The following is an 18,497-nucleotide window of genomic DNA, read 5'->3' on the forward strand; positions in this document are numbered from 1 at the left end:
AGGGCGCCAGATCTCGTTACAGATGGTTGTGAGCCACCATGTGGTTGCTGGGATTTGAACTCAGGACCTTCGGAAGAGCAGTCAGTGCTCTCAACCGCTGAGCCATCTCTCCAGCCCCCAAGCTCATCTTTTAGATGTCAGTCCTAGATTGTTTCCTGTGTTTTCCTTTCCCTTCTGAAACACTTTATCATTCTCTCCCCTCCCCCCATCTCCCACTCTTCTACTCACTCTCTCCTTTATATCTGAGACAGCGTTCACTATGTAGCCCTGGTTAGCCTGGAGCTTGCTATATAGACTCAGAGAAATCCAAACCAACTGGCCTGTCTCCTAGGTGTGAGGATTAAAGGTATGTGCTATTATACCCAGCTACTATTGTCTGTTTAGTAGTGCCTCCTTTATGCTATTGTTCTAATAAGCAATTCATGTTCATTAATGCATTTAATTGATACCACAGCATCATGACATGCACTATTATTATTATTATTATTATTAAAAACAAACAAACAAACAAACAACTAAGGTACAGCTAGGCAGTGGTAGCACACACCTTTAATCCCAACAGAGGCAGGCAAATCTCTGAGTTTGAGGTCAGCCTGGTCTACAGAATGAGTTCCAAGATAGCGAGGGCTACACAAAGAAATAACAAAAATGGGGTAGAAAGGTGCCAGGAGCTATCTAAAGAGGCTGAAAACTAGGAGGTGATCTTTCTGAGACGATTCACCATGCACTATAACAGCACGATGGATGAGCCATTCTAGGCAAGGCCGAGCAAGGCCGTTATCTTAAGAAATATTCCTACTATTAATACGCCTTCCTGTTATTATTAAATATATAGAATAATCACTAGGTGTTAGCTTACTCTATTAGGCAGATTTCTGTGTATTAATGAAGATTAATGGCTTGTAGTGATGCTAAATAAATAGATGATATAATTTTTTTAATTAGGTATTTTCTTCATTTACATTTCCAATACTATCCCAAAAGTCCCCCATACCCAGCTCCCCACTCCCCTACCCACCCACTCCCACTTCTTGGCCCTGGCATTCCCCTGTACTGAGGCATATAAAGTTTGCAATACCAATGGGCCTCTCTTTCCAATGATGGTCAACTAGGCCATCTTCTGATACATATGCAGCTAAAGACACAAGCTCCAGGGGGTACAATGGAGTACTACTCAGCTATTAAAAAGAATGAATTTATGAAATTCCTAGGCAACTGGATGGACCTGGAGGGCACCATCCTGAGTGAGGTAACCCAATCACAAAAGAACTCACATGATATGTACTGACTGATAAGTAGATATTAGCCCAGAAACTTAGATTTCTTAATTCTTAATGATGATCCTTTTAAAGAATTTTTAAAAATTATACTAGTAGTTATTAAGCCCTTTGTAATAGGACTGCTATTGTAAGTCTTCTAAGATATGAATACTGTAGTTAGAACTCTAATGGTCTTCAAGAGTCAAGAGTGAATTGCTTCTGAGATAGAAAGCAGGCATTTACAACTTAGGAGAGGCTGTAAAACAATTAACCAAATGTCATAAAGGGGAACTACAGAAGATAAAATATTGACTGGGTTTATCTATGCAAAACTTCAGTGTCAACTTAGATACAAAAATTAAGATCTTTAACTCTCCATGAAGCTAGTGAGATAATGTCTAGTCTTTTTTTTTCTGTTTTTTTTATGTCTAGTCTTAATATAAACACATGTATATATCTGTTGTAATATTCTTATTTAATTTATGATTTGAATTTATGTTTGAAGTTTTAGTGAACTTTTGTTTAAAAAAAAAAAAAAGGATGCTTGAAAAAAAAACATTATCTATTCTCCTAGAAAGGGTACAAAAAACTAGGAGCAATTATACTGTATGGCACTGGGACAGGGAAGACAGCAGCATAGAGTAACTAGAGAAATCTAGCGAGCATATATAGCCTGAGAGGTTTTCCCCCTTTACTTCCCTTAAAAATAAAGAGGACATTGGAGCAGGAGCAGAAGAGAACAATACACAGAATGCAGAGAAAGAGGGGCAGAGAAGAAGCTGCAGAGAGCAGAAGCAGCAGGCAGGCTTTCCTTCACCGTGGGACAGACAGGTCTTTTCTTAACAGCAAAGGGGGATTAGTCTTACTAAAGAGGACAAAGCTTTTTTTCTTACAAACGTGGGTTAAATTCATTTAGCAATAAAAGTGTAGAGAAGTTTTCTTTCTCTATGCAGTAAAGACTGGAGCTCACTTTCCATTCAGAATAAGTGAGTCCTTTCTGCACTGGTGCTTGGGCTCCATATGCACATGTAGGAATGGATGAATGTGTGTATAGGTATGTAATTATGAGATAAGTAAGTAGGTGGACCCAACTGGATTGCATGAAGGTGTTTGAGTGTGTGTTCATAAATTTGTCTATGAACATGAGTTTATGCGTATTTGCTTATGTAAAAGTTTTTCCTTCTGCAATTGACTCTCTTCTCTTGGTTCAATTAAGTTTATTGCTGGGCTGGTGAGATGGTTCAGCAGGTAAGAGCACTGACTGCTCTTCCAAGGTCCTGAGTTCAAATCCCAGCAACCACATGGTGCCTCACAACCACCCGTAATGAGATCTGACGCCCTCTTCTGCTGCATCTGAAGTCAGCTACAGTGTACTTATGAATAATAGTAAATAAATCTTAAAAAAAAAAAGTTTATTAGCCGGGCGTGGGGGCGCATGCCTTTAATCCCAGCACTNGGGAGGCAGAGGCAGGCGGATTTCTGAGTTCGAGGCCAGCCTGGTCTACAAAGTGAGTTCCAGGACAGCCAGAGCTATAAAGAGAAACCCTGTCTCGAAAAAAACCAAAAAAAAAAAAAAAAAAAAAAAAAAAAAAAAAAAAAAAAAAAAAAAAAAAAAAAAGTTTATTGCTCCAAACCTCCTTCTCTGTTCCCGACAAGAAAAAAGAAATCCTAACAATTAACCCTTTACTTGATCCCCCACTGTTTACAATAAAGTGCTAAACACCAAAGATTCTGCAGTTTTGGGACTAGGAGGAATTCAGACACGTAGGCTCTCACGGCAAAGTAATTTAGACTTAAGATAGGTAACTGTTTTATTATTAAAAAGCAACCCTAATTTCTCACAAGACCAATTCTCCCCCTGCTGACAATCTTTCAAGAGCAAACCAGAATGCCGGAGCTGGCCTCCGGCATAGAGGTCAAGTGGCAGGCAATGAGCTAGCATCTATGTAATGTGAGGCGAAATAAACAAAAAGGACCTTTTCTTAGTGATTATTAGGTTAAAAATAAAGGAAAAATAAATTATCCTGGATAGTGACAATTGCTATTATATCAAGAAAAGAATCTGGGGACAGGGAGATACTTCAGTAAAGTGTATACTGCGCAGTTGAGGACCTGAGAGTCTCATCTCCCAACCCCAGGCAAAACGTTCACTGAGGTGGTATGCACTTACCTGGGCCTGCTCATGGAGCACCAGGTACCCATGAGAGAATTTGTCTTAAATGCTGGGGGTGGGGTGGGGTGGGGGTAAGCCTCAGGAGGTGGAGCTAGGGGATTTCTGCCCCATCAATCTGACTGACTAGACTACCCATATTGATAAAGCCTGGGTTTAACTGAGAGGGCCTATCTCAAGGTGGAACAGGGATTGAGATTTCCTGTCTAAACCCTGGACTTCCACATGCATGCCTGCACGTGTACTTGCCCACATACATGCTCTCACACCCATGTGAATACATACATGTACACTCATGTATACTAAACATGCACACATGATGTCATAGTGGTTAAGAGCACCTGCTGCTCTTTCATACGAACAAATTCAGTTCCCAGCATCCAGATTAGATTGCTCACAACTGCCTACTGTAACAAGGGTCCAACAAACTCTTCTAGCCTCCTCTGGAATCTCTGTACTCGTGTGCACATAGCAACAGACATACATACATGCAACACGTAAGAAGAAATCCACTCAAGGCAGACAGCCCGAAGAACACCCCACGACTAACCTCCAGCCTCCATTCATGTGCTTATGCACCCCCTTCACAACACACCCACAAAAAGGATGGAGAAAGAGAATTATTTGTTATCTTCTGAAAGTTCTGGTTTTTTCTATTTCACTTAAGAAGCAATGCTATTCAAAATAACTAATGTAAAAATAAGAGCTACTAACTTCACCAGACTTGGATTCCAAAACCTGGTTTGCAATTTTAAGAGACTGTGCTATCTAGTTTTCAAGTCAGTTTGACAGTAAGTCATCTGAGAGGAAGAAAATTTAATAAAATGCCCAACTTGATTGGCCTGTGAGCAAGCCTATGGTGCGTTTGCTTGACTGATGACTGATGTGGGTGAGACCTCCAGGCTTCTGCCTTGAGTTCTTACCCTGATGTTAAGATAAAATAAAGTTGTTTCTTGGTCATGGCATTTTATCACAGCAATAGAAAGGCTAAGACCGCTAATTTTGTCTCAAAGTAGTACAAAAACATTTTTAGAACTATGTTAAATATAATGAAGTTTTAAAACATTTCTGTGGCAGGGTGCCTGGCAAATTAAATACTTATGTTCGAACTCATGTTTAAATACTTAACTCAGAATGACATATAACCAAATGCATTACGATTCACCAGGATTTCCCATAAAGCAAGTTGGGCAGACAAACACCCATACAAAACCTTTAAAAGCCATATATATATATTGATTTATTTATTTATTATATGTAAGTACACTGTAGCTGTCTTCACACACTCCAGAAGAGGGTGCCAGATCTCATTACAGATGGTTGTGAGCCATCATGTGGTTGCCGGGAACTGAACTCAGGACCTTCGGAAGAGCAGTCAGTGCTCTTAACCGCTGAGCCATCTCTCCAGCCCAAAAGCCATATATTTTACTTGCAGTACTTAAGGTCCATCTCACAAACATTCTTGCTTGGTTGTTATAGATTTCATTAGAAAATTAAGTATTTTTTCACTTTGCAATAAAAATCTCTCTTTTTTTTTTTTGGTTTTTTGAGACAGGGTTTCTCTGTGTAGCCCTGGCTGTCCTAGAACTCACTCTGCAGATCTGGCTGGCCTCGAACTCAGAGATCCACCTGCCTCTGCCTCCCAAGTGCTGGGATGAAAGGCATGCATCACCACTGCCCAGTACAATAAAAATCTATTACATGAACCTAATACGTGAAAGCTGGGAATAGTGGTTCAGGCCTTGAACCTGATTGAAGCACTCAAGAGGCAGAAACAGAAGGATCATGAGCCTGCACTTGGTCTGGGCTACCTGGTCTATGTCTTATTTGAAAAACTAAACAGAAAAATAACCCTGACCCAATACATGAAATGCAATTTAGAAGACGTGTAAAAGAGGGGCTTATTCCACTGTGTGGCACGTGCCTGCAGTCCCAGCACTTTAGAGGCTGGTGTGAGAACATCACATTTTCAAGGCCAGTGTGGGCTACAAACAGGCCCTGTCTCAAAACAAAAAGCCAACTTACCTCATCATAGTGGCTTTTTGCAAACAGGAGTGCACATAGTTCTCCGTAGAGAGCAGCTCTATTTGCTTGCTGGCCATGTTTAGACAGCTTATCCATGTATGTCTGAGCTAATTTAAATGTTTCTTCACCTAGATGATATTTACAATTTCCATTTCGCACATGAAGCAACCTGTAGAAAACAAAAGTCCTTTACTTTGGGTGCTGCCAGGACAGTGACCCTGACCACCTCTTAAAAAGATGCAGCAGCACCCAACCAGGCAGAGACAGAGAGACAGGACCCATTTCTGTATTTGAAAGAACCATTTTCTCTAGAGAGGCACTGATAGTGCTGAAAGCTTTCTGTGATTAATCTCGTCCAATTTCTCTAAAATTCAGATCTAACACAGAAAATAGTGAAGACAGATGAATGTGACCAGTCCCTCCTGCCGTCACTTCAGCACTTGCCGCTGCTCCCGGTCAGGCTGCTTCCTAAGGAAGTGCTCATTTCTGCTGCCTGCCCACTAAGGTAAAGTCAATGATACAACTGGGAGACCTATTTGTCTTCTACCCCCTGTGGCAGAAAATCCTGAGTATGCTACACAAAATAAAGTGTAGCCTGCTAACAATCAAATTATGAAAGAGTATCAACATGCTTTAGATCAGACTAAACGCTAGGCAGTAGTAGACTATACATCTACAGACTATATGAAACAGGAAGGATAGTTATTAGAACAAATACTCATTTATTACACTGCTGGTTGAATGCCGCAATCATCTATAGGGCCAATATAATTTTTTGAAAATGCTTAGAGGCAATAAAAGCATAAAAGACATCTCAAAGAAAACAGAGCATGGCATTTATACCAGCACTCTAGACACAAAGCTACGCCTAGATAATGAAACTAAGAATAAACAAAACCACCTAAGAGGCAGGCATAACTAGGTGGTAGGACCTTTGCCTACCATATGTGAGGCCCTACGTTCGTTACCTACCACTCTGCAGAAGACGAAGAGAGAGAGGGATAATTAATTACACTGCTCTAGAATGGTAGGTGGAATGAATGTTTTTGAGCAGGGAACTCAAGTATGAAGGAGCACACAAGAGTAAAACTCAACAGATAATTAAATGAGGCAATTTGCTCAAGGCTTGCACAGTAACTTGCCTGGATTACAGATGAGTTCAAGGTCAGCCTGGGTAATGGAGTGATCTCATGTATACACGGAACAAGTATCTTTTTATCTGCAGATAGACTTGGATTTTTTTTTTTAAAGATTTATTTATTTAATGTATGAGTTCACTGTAGCTGTACAAATGGTTGTGAGCCTTCATGCGGCTGTTGAGAAGCCACATGAAGTTGAATTTTAGGACCTCTGCTTGTTCCAGAAGACAGCTACAGTGTACTCATATACATAAAATCAATAAATAAATCTAAAAAACAAAACAAAATGAAACAGAAAAAAACAATAAAACAAAAAAAAATCCTACATGGCTTTGGTCCCTGTGAAGTGGTATGGGACATGTGTAACTTAGAGTTCCCTAAGTCACAGACGCACAGGTCTATCACTAACATTTCTTCACATGCACAACAGCAATCGACACAGGTTCTTTGGAAAGGGTCTATTCAAGTCCCTGTCTTTTTAAAAACTTGGATCATTTGCTGTTGAGTTGTACTACTTGATACACTCCGGATACTGGACCCTTGTCCAATACCTGATTTGTAAATACCATTTCCCATTCTGCAAGCTGTCTTTATTTGAGTCAGGATGAGTGAGAATGATGGTGTACCCCTGTTCTGACATTCAGAAGGCTTGGGTAAGAGACCTGAGTTTCTGGCCAGCCTTGGATATATACTGAGATCCTATCTGAAAGGAAATAAGTAAGAACAAGCTGGGTGCAAGGACAGGAAGGAATGTCCCCTGAGTGCCCAGATTACAAAAATAAAGCACTGTCTCGATAATGTCCTCTGCAAAGTTTCCAGGGGTTTGGGTTGTTCTCTATCTCCCGATTGCAGGGATTACAGATGTGCACCACTACACCTAGTCACAAGTCTCTGAGCTCAATGAATGCAGTCCTTTTCCCATTTCCAATACAGATGTTCTTTATTTCTTTTTCTTGCCTACTTTGACTAAAAATTACAACATAATATTGACGACCTCTAGTAGAAGACATCCTTTACCTTTCTCTTGATCCAATGAGAAAAACCATCCAGCGTATTACCAAGTTAACTGTTCTCTCTTTCCCCATCCCGAACTCCCTCCCGTAGTACCACCCTATTTCTTTCTTTGAGACAGTGTCCTGCTATGTAGCTCAGGCTAGTGTTACAGGCATATACCATGATGCCCTGTACGTCTATCATAAATGTTCTTTGTCAAAGCAAGGAGGTTCTCTTCTAGTCCTAGCTTTCTACATGTTTTTACTAAATAAGGATAGCGGATTTTGTCAAATACTTTTCAACGTCCACTGTTGGAAACTTATCATACTTCTTATTCAGTCTATATTATAACGGTATAGTGTATTTCTTGATTTTCATATGTCAAAGTACTCTTGCATTCTTGGTTTAGACCTCACTTTAATTAAGATCACTCAATAAATTGTTCTAGATATTTTTTTAGGTTTTATTTGTTAATATTTTCTTAAGGATTTCTGATCTGTATTTAAGGAGGCACTAGTCTCTAAGTGTCTTTTCTTATGTGTTTCCTGGGCTTTCATTAATGAGGTCATAATGACCTCATAAAATGAGTTGGAAAGGAATTCTTCTTCGGTATTCTAGTAGTTTGGAATGGACCAGAGCTAACTCTTACAATTCACCAGCAAAATCTTCTGTCCTGGATTGACTTTGATATAAGAAAATTTGCAATTTCTACTTGTTAATACAAACTTGCAATCTCTACCTGTTATGGGTCTGTTGAGACGTTCAATTTTTTTCCTATCATCATTTGGATAGTTTGTACATTTCTAGAAATTTGTTCCTTTATTCTAAATTTCCGACTGATAATGTACAACTTTTCATAAGATTCCCATATGAGACTTTAACCTCTAGGTCAGCAGCCATGGCTCAATTCTGATTCTGTCCCTGTTTCACTTAGTTGGATTTAAGCTAATAAAGAAACCACTGTGCGATGTAGCACACAGTCAGCTCTCTGTCAGCCATTCCTATTCCTCCTGCTTGATGAGAGAGCCTGAGCGGAGGCACTAACAACTGCACAGGACTGAGGGGTAGGTAAGCCGGGATTAACCTTAAGCAGTATCACAGTAAGGATGCCACGCGCCGTGCTCGTGACTGACTCAGAGGGTTTGCCTTCTAAGACTCACGGGGTATCTACCTGTACACACTAGGACCTGCTGGATCTTGGATTTAAAAATATTTTCCTTTGTCCTAAAAATTCAGTGAGGTATATATACTATTTTCTTTCAAACACTGAGATACCACTATTTTCTTTTAGCTTCTCATTTCTATTTACCTTTGAACTTCAGGAAATTCAGATATGAAATTCTGATTCTCTTTAAATCCATGTCAAAATTGTTTCCTAGCCAGGCGTGGTGGTGCACGCCTTTAATTCCAGCACTCGGGAGGCAGAAGCAGGCGGATTTCTGAGTTCGAGGCCAGCCTAGTCTACAAAGTGAGTTCCAGGACAGCCAGGACTATACAGAGAAACCCTGTCTTGAAAACCCAAAAAAAAAAAAAAAAAAAAAAAAGTTTCTTGCCCAACATTCAAGGAAGTTTTTACTTTAATAAAAAACAAAATAGGCTAGGCATGGTGTTGCACACTTTAATTCCAGTACTTGGGAGGCAGAGTTCGAGGGCAGCCTGGACTATGCATGTGTGTAGGTGACACGTTTTGTGTGTGTGTGTGTGTGTGTTTTGGAGATGCGAGATTAGACTAATGAGACCATGATGTAAAGATGTAATCAACTGTTGGAAACAAGGGCAGAATTCTAAGCCCAAAGCACTAGCACTAAGTACCACTATAACTAAGTACCACTATAACTAAGCATCACTAGCACTAAGTACCTCTATAACTAAGTAGCACTTAATCACAGGATTTGCTCAGCTTACCTCACACAACACTCCACTGCTCGGAACCAGTGGAGCATCTCATCATGTAGCGTACACAACTGAAGGCAGGACAGAAAAACCTTTTCAGCATCACTGTACCAGCCTGCATCAGAAAGAAAGCCACCTGAAGAACAAAAGCAGCAGCATTAAATGACTCAGTAAACTGCCTGAAAGTTAGAGACACGCTTACACTAAATCACTGAGCTAAAAACTCCGTAATATTTACATCATATATAGTTAACTTTTAAAAAGTATGATCTGGACAGAAGGAGGAAATAATAATTTGAATAAATAATTGCCTAAAACATACTTTTTAACTCTGTACAGTTGTGAAACTACTCACTACAAAGTTATGAAACAGTATTTTTCTATATGTAAAAATCTTTCTAGGATATTATAAAGTGATGTTTCTGCTATCCTTGCAGTAGCTCGCCCAAAATTAAAAATAACTACTTTTAGAAATGAAAACCAAAACCGGTCCCTGAGAAAATGTATGCCTCACGCCACAGCATACAGTAAGTAGTCAGTAGCTAAGGAGTTTAGGATGGTGCTGCCCTGACACTGCTGAATGGCATGCTTGGGATCACAGACATAACTCATGCTAAACATAGCTCACTCAAAGCTCACTCAAAGCTTCACTTATTCAGCTTCTCTACATCTACTTCCTCATATGTAAATGCTGTTACGTTTTCTCCCTAGGATAGAATGCCAGAAAGGTTTAGGACTTAGACTGACCGTGAGTAGGCCACAGGTATGACGCTGCTCACAACCTGCCTGTACAGCCTGGGAACTCTTGGAAGAAGCCTTCTGCTTAGAAGGTTTAACTACAGGCCCACTGCAGAGTCAAATGCCCTCTCCTTTGCCATTACTCACCTAAGACAAAGCCAACCTGGATGGCCTTCTCCTTTACTGCAGCGTCAGACTCTGCTATGTAAGAGCACCGTCTACTGAAGGAGTAGGCCAAGACGGAAGCTACCTTAACGCCATGGTCCATCAGAGCCTGAAAACAGTGGTGGAGCAAATGTCTGCAGAAAAAAGAAAAGCAGTTCTTGAGAAGTCACTGATGGTATGTATCCCTTTAGAGCTAGCTGCTCCTCCTCACATACATTCCAAAATAAAAAGACAATGGGCTAGGGAAATGGCTCATCCTTGCCTCACAAGCCTGACAACCTGAGTCCTCACTGCAGAGCACACAGAGCTGGACACAGCAGCACAAGCAGCAGTAATCCCAGTGTACCCTAGAAGAACATGGGAGGCTTGAACAACAGACTTCCTAGAGGCTCACAGGTCAGCCAGCCTGGCAAATGCAGCAGAGAACACGAAGAGAAATATTGGCTCAAGTAAGGTGTAAGGCGAGGACCAATGCCCACACATGAGCCCCTTGCTTCAGAACAAAGCAAAACTGCCTGATCCCTCAGCAAGTGTTCTGTGCATTTATAAAGTAAAGCATGCTCTCTGACTCACTCCCACTATAGAGAAAGTGTGGCTATCATCATTCTGTTCTTCAAGACTTATCATTGAGCTCTACTTCCCATGCCATGGCATTTGCTGTCATAGCATTCAGTGGTGGGCTTGTCTACTCATAACTTTTGTCTTGACAGTGAAAACATTCTGGCAATGTCTATTACTAATGGTCAAACAAGGGAAGTATATTTAATATTATTGAATTGTATGTATTTTTAATAATTTATTTTTATGTCCATTGGTGTTTTGCCTGCATGTATATCTGCATAAGGGTGTCAGAAGCCCTGGAACTGGAACTGCAGAGAGGTGTGAGCTGACAAGTGATACTGGGGATTGAATCCAGGTCTGCAGGAAGAACAGCCAGTGCTCCTAACCACTAAGACAATTATACATTTTTAAATGATGTAAGTGGCAAATTTTATGTTATATACATTTTAGTAGGTTTTTGTTGTAGTGGTGGTAGATATTTTGGGAGCAAGGGGGTGACCCTGTCCATTATCTATAATCCAAGCATTCAAACAGAGGCAGGAGGACCAGAAGTCTAACAAGTTCAAGGCCATCTTGATCCACATGAGACAAGGAAGGAAGCAAGCAAACAAGCAAGAAAGCTTATACACATAAACACAAATTTACCTTTTATCCAAAGCTCTCAAAACTTTAGCAAAAACTTCCAATTCACAGAATTCACTGCCCAGCTGACATAAGCGTCCCTGTTGGTAAAGCTGCAATAATAGTAAAAAAGAAAAAATTATTTCAAACGTTTTAACTTTCAACTTTGTGATAAAAAAAAACTGGATCATAATAAAGGAATTATTATTACTATTACTACTTTAGACAGGGTCTGTCTGTAGTCCTGGGTGTCCTAGAACTCAAGTCTAGACCAACTGGGCCTTGAAGTCACAGATCCATCTGCCTATGCCAGGATTAAAGATATTCGCAATGCGTAACTACTGCCCAGCTCCATAAAGAAGTATATAATGAATAAATTTCTGTGACATATCAACAACGTTAACAATTGCACATAACTGCTCAGGATTACTACTGTGAAACAGAAGCACCTGGAACATGGTAAAGTACCAGGAAGTGGTATATAAGTACTAGCCTAAGTAAACCTATAATTTGAGAAACTTAAATCTGCCTCTTTTTTTCTTTAACCAAAACTAGATAATTTTAAGTCACTAACAGCAAGGCCAGCATCTAGAAAACAGCCTGTCGAGAAGATACACTGGGCCCTTCAGCCCATTTCAAATCCTCAGTTTAGTTCTGCATAAGTTTCACAAGCACTAGCTTTATATAGTACATCTATCTATAGATCCAGGGATGACAGGATTCATAGAGTCTGCCTTGTTAGAACTGGTTTTTTAAAAGAACAATTTAGGAACTGCCAAGATGGCTTAGTGGGTGAGGAGCTTTGTACCTAAATCTGATAATGGGAACTCAGTCACAGGGACCCACAGGGTGGAAGGAGAGATCGGACTCCTTCAACTGTCTTCTGAGCTCCACATATGTGCACAAATGTAAAAACAGTAAAAATAACTAGTAATTCCTTTAAAGAGAAACACATATGAAAAAGGGCTGGAGAGATGGCTTAAAAGACTGACTGTTCTTCAGGGGACCCAGGTTTGAGTCCTAGCACCCATATGGTGGCTCTCAACTGTCTGTAACTCCAACGGCGTAGTAGAATATAACTCATTCTTCTGGCTTCCTTGGCACCAGCCAAACACATGATACACAGATATATAAGCAGTCAAAACATTCATACAAAAGCAAAATAAAAACAAAAACAGAATAGTTCATTTTGTATTTACAGCTCCTTAATATTTAACTCAATTGATGAGAACATTAGTTGCAAATAAATAAATAAATAAATAAGGAAGGCAGTTTACTCTGCTCAGGAAAGCAAACTACAAATTAAGCATACTCTTGGACTTAAGATTATCAGTAACACAAAAAGGCCAGATTAAGCCCTAGGTTCCATTTCCACCATGAGAGAGGGAAGAGAAACAGGTGCATATTTCTGCAGACCCAGCCAGCGCTGGGGAGGGGAGGGAGCACATGCTCAGGACGGGGAGCAGACTGTGATGCCTGTGGAATGATGAGCTTTCAAGTTACCATTAAAACCTGGATCATGTGCTGCAGAGATGGCTCAGAGGACTGCTCTTCCAGAGGTCCTGAGTTCAAATCCCAGCAACCACATGGTGGCTCACAACCATCTATAATGGGATCTGCTGCCCTCTTCTGGTGTGTCTGAAGATAACAGTGTACTCACATACAAATAAATAAGTCTTTTAAAAACAAAAACAAAAAAACCAACAAAAAAAAAACCTGTCTCATAAGTAGAAAACTGCTAATCTTGGAAATGACTTTTGTACTCAGAGCTAGTACCAATAATCAGTTATACTTACTTGTCAATTAAGAATTATAGAATAATTAAGGAGAAATAAAGCTGAGAATTTATAACCAAATTACAATTTTATGGGCAAAATAATGTAAAGCAGAACCAAAAAACTACTAACTGGGGCTGGTGAGATGGCTCAGTGGGTAAGAGCACCCGACTGCTCTTCCGAAGGTCCAGAGTTCAAATCCCAGCAACCACATGGTGGCTCACAACCATCAGTAATGAGATCTGACTCCCTCTTCTGGAGTGTGTGAAGACAGCTATAGTGTACTTACATATAATAATAAATAAATCTTTAAAAAAAAACAAAAAAACAAAACTACTAACCAAGATACTCAGACATTTCCCCACAAGAAACAAACAAACAAACACTACGACAAAAATCTTTTTCCAATGGCTCCATGGCTAAAGCATTTGCCACACAAGCGTGAAGGTGAGTTTGAATCCCCAGACTGTAATTACAACAACCCTATGGGGAAGATAGGAGGTGGAGACAGGAGAATAGCACACAGCAGGAAAGCAAGAAGGATGGTGAGGAAGGACTGACACCCAAGGTTATCCTCAGACTTCCATATACACTCTGCAACAAGTGTCCCACTGCACATATGCACATTCACACACAAATGAACGTTCATACATGCTTGTCATATATTAACATGTTCCCCCTTAACCCTCGCCAAAACAACTGACTCATCATTATCACTTAGACTTTCTTTTATAAAATAGAGAAAATGAAAACTAGTTATATAACCATTTTGCCTGTACTTGGCAGTTAAATAAAAACAATCTCAATTGTATAGATTGTGCAGTTCTCAATATCCTTTAACTGAAAATTGGTCTAACCTACTATGTAGGATTTGAAACCAATTTAAGGAGCTGCTTCTATGAGTTTGAAAACCTGTCTCAGTGATTCATATTTAAATTATCAGACAGGGTAATGACTTAACAGTTGCATTCTGTTTCACCCTTAAGTTTATCCCAAAGTAAAAATTAATGCAGTTGGCAGACCAAAAGATTGTTAGAGATATGAACTTTTGATAAAAATATTATCTGATCCCTAAAAAATGTTTTTACTTCTTAATCTTATTCATAATTACTGGTGTGATTGCAAGAACATCTTCTAGGAAGATTTTCTTCTTTCTTGAACATTTTCTCCTTCCACTACAGGTTCTGGAGACTGAACACCAGGCTTGCACGGAAGGCTTTTATCCACTGGGCTAACTCAACAACTCCAAATTTTTAAATGTTAAAAATTAAATTAGGCCTGGGGGGTGAGCTCCACTGTAGAGTGGTGGTAGCTAGTGCAAGCACGAGAGCCTGAGCTCTAACTTCAGAAGCCCTGAGAAAGACAAGGGTGGGGATAAGTGCCTGTAATCCCAGCACGGGACAGACGGGGACTGGAGGATACTTTGGGACTCACAGGCTAGCCAGTCTATCTGACCTGCTTAGTGAGCTCCAGGCCAGTGAAGAAACCCTGTCTCAACAAAGAACAAAACCCCAAAGTTAGGGGCTGGGCAGTGGTGGCGCACACCTTTAATCCCAGCACTTGGGAGGCAAAGGCAGGAAAATTTCTGAGTTCAAGGCCAGCCTGGTCTACACAGTGAGTTCCAGGACAGCCAGGGCTATACAGAGAAACCCTGTCTGGAAAAATCAAACCAAAACCAAAACAAAAAATACAAAACCAAGGTTAGAAAGTTGAAACAGACCTCTGGTTTCCACTTTGTGCAGATACATGCAACCTATATATATGAACATATAAACACATCAGGATATTAAAAGCAACCTAGCAACATTGACTTTGCAACCATTATATCCCAGTCAAAAATATCAAGGAGTTAAATGATCACATAAAATTCTAAAATGTAACAGGCGTGGTAGCTTATACCTGTAATCTCAGCACTCAAAAAGCTGAGGCAGGACAACTGTCACAAGTTCAAAGCTAGTCAAAGCAAGTTAGTAAGTTCTGGGTCAATCTGGGCTACAGTCTAAGACTCTTTTATCTCAAAAACCAAAAACCTAAAATATTCATGAATATAAAACACTACAATACTACCAAAAAAAAAAAAAAAAAAACCCATAACACTAATGAGTAACAGACATGAGAATTAGTTACATGGAGAGCCAATAAAAAGATGAACTGGGGAGCCTGACAGGGGGAACCTGGAAGAAGCACGAGCCTAGCAGCTAAGCCCTGTAGCCAAGGTGTTGGTAGGTCATAGGGGTGTGCATGTGTGGTGTGTTTGGGGGGAGGGTGGGTTGAGCCACTAGCAGAGCTAGGTGGCAGAAGCATTAGCTGAGGGACATGGCTGCAGGCATGAAAACCTTAAACCTACCAATTTCCTGTCAGAGTAGGGCTGCCTGTGACAGTGGAAAGGTGACCACAGTGGTATTCACCCTAGACCAAAACCTAAAGCACTCCTAAGAGGTGGCTCAGATATCAAAGTGACATGGCTCATTTGGAATATACTAGGCACAAGGGAACTGGTCCCCATCAACAAGTTTATGGTTATGTTCAAGATGAACCACTGCCACACTGTGAGGCCATGGCACTTTTTCCACTCCAGTGGGAAGGCGTTAAGTCCTTAGGGTACCCAGGGATGTGTAGACTGCTCCACTCTAATCCCATGTTTTCTTGCCTGCCTTTCCAATAAGGCCCAGTTCCTCTCTCACTATTCTCTACACACCTTCCCAGCCTCTGCCTTGCTTTTTTCTCACATCTCTCCTTTTTGTGGTAGTTTGAATATGCTTGGCCCATAGGAAGTGGCACTATTAGGAGGTGTGGCCTTGTTGGGAGAAAGTCCTGTCACTGTGGGGGGTGGGTTTTAAAGTCCTATGCTCAGGCTTTCTGCCAAGCACAGAGACCAGTCCTCCTTCCTGGCTGCATCATGTCTGCCTAGCTGCTGCCATGCTTCTCACCAGAGTGATAATGGACTGAACCTCTGAAACTGTAAGCCAGCCCCAACTAAATGTTGTCCTTTATAAAAAGTTGCCTTGGTCATGGTGTCTCTTCATAGCAATAAAACCCTAATCAAGACATCTTTGCTCTCCAAAAAGATGAGCTGTACTTTAATCTGGTATGGGGTCACATGGCTGAGAGAGTTCAGAGGAGGGCCAAAGGCTGAGCTGATTATCCTTATACCAGGTTAAGGTTTACAGTTTACCAGTTTTCGAAATTGGCTACATCAATTCACACGGTACATGTCACCTATCAGTCCAGAACATACTGGTGGATCTCAACACTACTGTCTCCCTGTGAAGTCCGGGGTTTCCTGCATTTGTTTTTGGTACTACTGCTCTCCAGAGCTCATCTTTGGGGTCAATGATTAAGCCTTGTCTCTATTATGTGGTCAGAGGCTGAATACTGGCTAAACACTGACTGCCCTCTACTTGGACAGCTCATGCTCCCTGGGGACAGTATGTAAACTATTTCTCATAGAGATGATGGTACTAGGAACACCAACCCAAGAATAAATCTGGAAGATGAACTCCAACTACACAGATTTTAAGTTCTCCAACATCAAGGGTCATGCCTGTACAAAGCCACCTGGCTCTTCTGGAGCCCATAGCTGACTCAAGGCTCTCCTTACTAGAAGCCCAGGTCAACAGCTTCTTTGATAAACTGTAGAGTCTCAGCTCCTCAGCAAATGCTCACTTCTCTGACCCCTCTTCAGTTTCAATCCTGGTGACCTTATCATCTAACACTTCAGCAAAGCACCTTCCTCACTTGAGGTCCTGGGGGGATATGGGCACAATAACACACAACATGACTGTGAGCCTCATTATCCCCATCGGCAGGTGCCTGATGTCACTTTTCTGAGGCCCCCAACCACCCTCCACATCCATCCAGAGTCCCAAGTGGAGCTGGAAATGGGGCTATAGCCCATTAAGCTTTTGCTGCAGATAGACCCCAGGAACAAAGGGCAGAGGTAATGAATCCTTACCTCCAACCTCTAGGCACTCCATTACCAATCTCAATGCTGTAGTGGACTTTTAAACAGACTCTAACGAGATGTGAGGAGGGAAGAGAAAGGAGGACGGGGGATAGAAATACAAGAACCTTCTACTCGACTCCTCCTTTTCTCCCAAGGCCTTCATCTCCTCCAGCTGCCCTAAAGCCCTTATAAATGAGCTCTTTTCTCTTTAAAGAAAATTATAAAGAAAACTCTTCCAAAGGACCTGGGCTCAGTTCCCGGCACCCATGTGACAGCTCACAACTTTTGTAATTCCAATTCCAGGGATCTGACTCCCTCATAGACATACATGTAAGTAGAACAAAATCTATCTCTACCTACCTACGTAAGTTTGCACTATCCAATCTGTTCCTTCACTGGGTGTATCCTGTTCCTGGCCTGTTTTTCCCAAGTTTCCTCTCTTTCTTCTCATCCAAGATCCCAGGAATAAACAACATCCCTGATGTTTTAGTTTCCAAAGTAGGGTATGCCTATATATAGATAATTGCTTGATAAATTATCAGTCTAAAAAAACATGCCTGATTAAGAGGTGATTTTTGGGTTTTGTTGTCTTTTGAGACTAAGTCTCATATAACCCAGACTGGCCTTGAACTCACTGTGCAGTGATCTTCTAGCCGCCAATCCTGTGGTTGGCCAGAATTCTTTGGTTAATTTATAACTTAAGTTGTCTCTACTAACATGTTACTTCCTCATGGAGCTCTTTCAGAGTTCTCAATTCAAATTCCATTCATTATATTCTCCCTATGATACAGTGTGCTTTCTTTCAAGCAGGCTCAGAAGAGGGGGAGGAAGGCTTGGCGGAGCCAGAGGATACTACAAGAACACACACCACTGAAGCAACTAATCAGGGGTCATGGGGCTCACGGAAAATGAAGTAACAAACAGGGGCTCTGTATGGGTCTGAACCGGGTCTTCCGTATATACCCTCTAGCTATGTAGCTTGGTGTTCCTGTGGGACTCCCGACAATGAGAGTGAGGGTGTCTCTGGCTCTTTTGCCTGTGCTTGGGACCCTTTTCCTCCTAGGTCGCCTCATCCAGCTGTGATATGGGTTTGAGCCCAGTCGTATCTTTTTTTTTAAGATTTATTTATTTATTTATTTAATTTTTATTTATTTATTATATGTAAGTACACTGTAGCTGTCTTCAGACACTCTAGAAGAGGGAGTCAGATCT

At 40.9% G+C, this 18,497-nt stretch overlaps 1 protein-coding gene across 1 annotated transcript in view; it reads right to left on the reverse strand.

The window, feature by feature from the left end:
- Positions 1–18,497, reverse strand: part of Appbp2 (amyloid beta precursor protein binding protein 2) — a 42,879-nt gene that overhangs the window by 13,459 nt on the left and 10,923 nt on the right. The window contains exons 2-5 of the mRNA XM_021177544.1: positions 11,589–11,677; positions 10,365–10,516; positions 9,492–9,615; positions 5,455–5,623 (exon numbers count right to left, since the gene is read on the reverse strand). Of these exons, the coding sequence (XP_021033203.1) occupies positions 5,455–5,623; positions 9,492–9,615; positions 10,365–10,516; positions 11,589–11,677 (534 nt within the window). The remainder of the gene's footprint in view (positions 1–5,454; positions 5,624–9,491; positions 9,616–10,364; positions 10,517–11,588; positions 11,678–18,497) is intronic.

This window comes from Mus caroli, chromosome 11 (assembly GCF_900094665.2).
Source record: "Mus caroli chromosome 11, CAROLI_EIJ_v1.1, whole genome shotgun sequence".
Taxonomy (NCBI): domain Eukaryota; kingdom Metazoa; phylum Chordata; class Mammalia; order Rodentia; family Muridae; genus Mus; species Mus caroli.